The sequence below is a fragment of the Plectropomus leopardus genome, chromosome 3, assembly GCF_026936395.1.
Source record: "Plectropomus leopardus strain MGB_pleo_1.0 chromosome 3, ASM2693639v1, whole genome shotgun sequence".
NCBI lineage: Eukaryota > Metazoa > Chordata > Actinopteri > Perciformes > Serranidae > Plectropomus > Plectropomus leopardus.
Window position 1 is genome coordinate 35,086,277 of NC_142178.1, and position 4,864 is coordinate 35,091,140.

At 39.9% G+C, this 4,864-nt stretch overlaps 1 protein-coding gene across 2 annotated transcripts; it reads left to right on the top strand.

The window, feature by feature from the left end:
* Positions 1 to 268: 268 nt before the first annotated feature.
* Positions 269 to 4,864, top strand: LOC121942418 (dynein axonemal light chain 4). Of its 2 annotated transcripts, none has more exons than XM_042485619.2 (4): positions 269 to 381; positions 854 to 933; positions 2,764 to 2,847; positions 3,784 to 4,864. In XM_042485619.2, exons 2-4 carry the CDS (start codon positions 862 to 864, stop codon positions 3,946 to 3,948), a joined length of 321 nt encoding a protein of 106 aa, XP_042341553.1. In that variant the 5' UTR covers positions 269 to 381; positions 854 to 861; the 3' UTR covers positions 3,949 to 4,864. The 2 variants fall into 2 exon arrangements, with proteins under 2 accessions (XP_042341553.1, XP_087930625.1); XM_088074499.1 differs by lacking the exon at positions 269 to 381 and adding an exon at positions 508 to 770.

The following is a 4,864-nucleotide window of genomic DNA, read 5'->3' on the forward strand; positions in this document are numbered from 1 at the left end:
ATTAAGTTTTTTTCCCACACAAACATCATAAAACATGCTGATTTTTTGTAGAATAGTAGAATAGTCAGTTAACAATATAGTACTAATATATAATACTAATAATAGTATACAATATAATAATAATAATCCATTTTTTCCAATATTAGATCGATAGATAGATAGAAAGATAGACAGATAGACACAGAGCCCTTTAATTGTTTATTCTAGTGCACTAGATAGAGAGATACTCTTTCAGTTGATTGACAGACTCTGAGCCAATAGGAACAAATATAGGCTTCGGTGGGCGGGGCTTCTCCTGTACGGACATCCGTTGTTTAAAATGTCTCCTTAACAACCGAACTGGGAGTCAAACAGCAGAAGTTTTCGGTGGAGAAACGCCTCGTGAGTAACTCACATCTCGCTATATAATCACCTCTGTGTCTCTCTGCATTTGTTAACTATCGACAGCACAGTGTGAGGTGTCATTTTACGACGGGGCATTTAAATTTTGGGGGTAGAAAACATCCACCGGTAGCACCAGCTGTTTGCTATCAAGCAGGCTAAGCTAATTAGCTAGCGAGTACAAACTGGTCCTTTAGTTTCGGTTGATAACTTGAGCAAGCCTGGTGACGTTTTCCAAAAATCACATTATATGTCTACCGTCTAAAGAAAATTATTCGCCTTTGATGGCGTAAACTAAGATGACATAGTTGTTGTAGCTAGCTAGCAGTGGCTAAGTGATGGTAGCAACGTGAGCCGGGTCATGTTTCAGAGTGTTGTGAGCTGCAGATGTGAGTCCGTTTGCATTTAATAAACCTGCTAACAAGAAAGGTTTGCCCTTGTTGACATATTGAAAATGTCCTATTTTTTGCAGGAGTCGGAATGGCTGGGACTGGAGAGGGAAAGAAAGAGGAGGCCGACTACAAGAGACTGCACAGCTTCCCTCTCATCAGGGTAAGACAGACGCAGGACAGTCCCTCCGGGCACAGGACAAAAACACTCTGCAATGACAGCATCACAATCACATTTTGATCGAACACTTTGCTGTGTAGGCTGCACATTTTAGGCTGCTGGAGTCTGTAGTCGTGATGCATTAGCAGGCTGCAAAATAACTGCATGTACATTGTGTTTGGGTATGTGCCATCCAGTGTCTGTCAGCTTTACATAACAGTTAGGCTTTTTTGGAGATATAAGAAAACTTGCCCATGATACAAAGTGCTACGTTGTGTGCCAACTCAATTACCCTGACACTTACACATTCACAAGTAAATGCAATTATAACTGCGCTGTCTCTTCAATCCATGAGATTGATCATGGTGAACAGTTTTAAAGATTTTGATCATAGACAGGCACATGACTCGTCACCTCCTCTTTATGTGTGAAATCTTGGGAAACAAGAAGACACATACTGTATTTTGATTAACAAGATTCCACTTTAAAGGCAAGGTAAATTTATTTGCATAGCACATTTCATTCCCAAAAGCAACCCGAAGTGCTTTACAAATAAGTTAAGTCAAAGTTCATTGTAGTCGGATCACCCAAAAACCCTTTTAATGGGGGATAAAAGGTAGAAACATCAAGAAGAGTAACTGAGGAGGGATCCCTTTTCTAGGACAACAGACATGCAATAGATGCCGTGTGTATAGAACAGATCAACATAAAAAAATTACATTAATCCATATTACAAAAATGTCATCCAGTCTGGTATTCACATGTGTGTATAATACACAGGCAACAGATAAAACACAACATGCAAACAGAAAGACATGGAGATAAATCTCTGGCTGAAATCATTAGGTATTGTATACTCAAAGATAAGCAAATCATAACTGAATAATGTGACTGCAAAATAAATCTGACTGCAAACACGTTTGATATTTTATCTGCTATTGTGTCTGTAGTTTTGGTTACTCACAATAAACCAAAATTGGAAGTGCAGCTCTGTATATCACATTGTTAATAATAATCACACACCATTTTTATTTGACTTGTTGTGAAGGTTGCATGAAGCTCGGACCAAACTAGTTTGTACAGTGTATTGTCAGACCACGTCCAGAGTCAAAACTGGAAATAGTTGTTCCAGACATCCACAGGAAGGTGTGAGAAAAAGACATCCATCATAGGGAGAGGAGAAGTGATATCATTGTAATAATTGTCTTTCCTGGTAGACATCCGTAGTGTTACTTGACCGTAAAAGTAACACAAGTAGATTTTCCAAGAATGAGAAAAGAGTCTATGTCTATGTGGTAAAATTGACACTTTTGAAAGTTAAATACATGATACAGATAAAGAGTTAAGGTGATCGACAGTTGATGACTACCTGTTTTCACAGCAGTCACACTTACGCTGTCTCGACACACATCATCATGTGGTGACGCGTCATTGTCCCCGCTTTACTTTTTGCCGGCATAATAATGCACCAGAAAAGCAACACTCACCCTCCTTGAATGAGTATTTCCAGCTTCATATTGTTATTGGGGCTGGGTATGTTAATGTAATATCTATATCGTAATACGAGACTAAAAGTCAGGCCCTCGTCTGTGTTGCGTGCTACAGTTATAGAGTGACGCAACGCGGCCTCTGTGAGTTACACTTCACACTCATGATTGCAGCATAAAGAAATCTGTCCTGCTTTCACTCTGTTCTTCTAGACAAACGAATTCTTAAGTCAGAATGCTTCATTCGTGTTTGTCAGTAGCTCACTCACATTCTTGTATGCAAGAGAACAAACAGACTCAGACAGGAAAACACAGACCCTGAAGTAACTTTTGTTTTTGTCCTCAGCACACAGACATGCCAGAGGAAATGAGGGTTGAGACAATGGAGCTTTGTGTTACAGCCTGCGAAAAGTTTGCCACCAACAATGAGGTAAGTGTATGTTGTTTTTGTGGTAGCTTGGTCAGAAGATATTTGCCATGCTGCATTATAGTTACACAGGGTTTCATATTTTCCCCGAAGGATCAATGAGCTGTTTTGGATTCGCATTCAGTAATAGTTTCACACTCACGTCTAGAGATGAAGATCGAAACCTGGCTCTATTGAGGATCCAGTTCTGCTTCCCTGAAAATCAGTAATGTTTGAGTTTATTATTGAGTCCAGCATCAAATTAAACCTAAATGCAGATTTTAATCCTTATCATCATCCACTCAGAGCAGCAGTGGTAAGCAAGTAAGTCCCTTCAGTTAAAAATAATAATCCAATGTTAAAATCTGTGTTGAAATCAGCATGATAGGAGCTAGTTAGCTAAATAAACGAGTTTGCATAAGGTTTGATTGCGGTGCGTTCAAGGTCGGCTCAGTAAAATTACTCTAGGGCAAAGGTTAAAAAAAAATATGTCACCATGATGTGTTCAAATCTAACCTCAAGAAAAAGAACATTTTGTGTTTGGTGAGACACTTGAATAACACAGTTGTTTGGGTGAAACTTGTGTATTTCCAGCAGTATAAAATGGATAGTAGAGATGAAATTACAACCTGTTTAACATCCTGTGGTCATCTGGTCATCTTTTAATACATAATAAGAACAGCTGATGCCAAGATTTTTCAAATGACATATTAAAATCAAAATATTAAAGATTAAAAAAAATTATGTTCCACTCAGCAGCAGCTGCTCAGTCAAATGGGACAGCTGGTAAAATTAGGTATACCAGTCCGGTCCACTGTTTGGCTTTATGTCAAACCAGCTTGAAAGTCTTCACACAGGCCCAATCCTACTCGTATTTGTTTTGTTAAGAGTATACAATGTAATCAAGTTCATGTTCTTCATTTGCTGATGTTTTTTTGTTTTTTTGTTTTTGTTTCTTAGAGCGCGGCAAAAATGATCAAAGAGTCCATGGACAAGAAATTCGGCAGCTCGTGGCACGTGGTGATCGGCGAAGGCTTCGGCTTCGAGGTCACACACGAAGTGAAGAACCTGCTCTACATGTTCTTCGGAGGCAGCCTGGCCGTGTGTGTGTGGAAGTGTTCGTAGCACCCCCTCGCCGTCCCTCCTCCCCTCTGACGTGGTCACTGGGCTGGGAACCAACACCAGCTACCAGCCAAACGCTGGTCACATTTGTGTTGCGGCAGGTCAGTTTGTCCACACTACCAGCCACCGTGGCAGATAATAAACCGTCATGCGGAGATCTCGTCCAGTTTAAAAACGTAGTTGGCAGGGAAAACAGTTGAAAGGGAATCTTGAGTGCGGCAGTCACTTTGGCTGAAAGGCGTAAAAATAGCTTTCTGCCTTGTCTGTCACTTTTCGTTTTCTCTCTTTTTTTCTTTTTTAAAATTTCAACCCTCCATCCGTCTCTGAAGCTGTATCCATTGTTCTAAACATTTGTGAGCGTGCACGTGAAAATAAGTTTTACAAACAATACAGCCAGCCAGGGTCTCCAAAGTCCTTTCTCCTCATTCCTCTTCAGGGAGCGCGTGTGTGCGTGAGTGAGTTTATATGTTTGTGTGTGCTGGTCACACACTGTTTTTTGATATAACATTTCATCGTCACTTTCCTCAGCAGTTTATACAACAGACAAACTGTCCACACCATCACTAACTTTCTCTATCTCTTCCTCTCCAACCGCACTAGTCTTTCAATAAACTTTGTAATATTTTTTATGTGTACATATTTTGATGCGACTTGAAGAACTTCTTTTTAAAGACCAGTTTCATCTTCTTACAACTTAAAGGCTCAGAATCTCTCCGAGCCGAACAACACTAAACCCGATCCACCTTTTCTCCCCGTAAAGGTGTTTGAAATAATCCCGAATTATATCACTCCGCCGGGTGATATTAGCAATGTGATTGTTTTCGTGTCGATGCCAGTTTTAATGATCCGACGCAATGGACCATTTTGTGTGAATTTGACCTGATTGTACAATAAACTCTGAAATGTGGTGAAATAGGAA

Bases quoted from the DNA above. Each gene is read 5' to 3' on its own strand.
- LOC121942418 (XM_042485619.2), top strand. From the start codon at position 862: ATGGCTGGGACTGGAGAGGGAAAGAAAGAGGAGGCCGACTACAAGAGA. The intron at 934-2,763 runs GTAAGACAGACG...TTTTGTCCTCAG, and splicing joins ACAGCTTCCCTCTCATCAGG to CACACAGACATGCCAGAGGA. The intron at 2,848-3,783 runs GTAAGTGTATGT...TTTGTTTCTTAG, and splicing joins AGTTTGCCACCAACAATGAG to AGCGCGGCAAAAATGATCAA.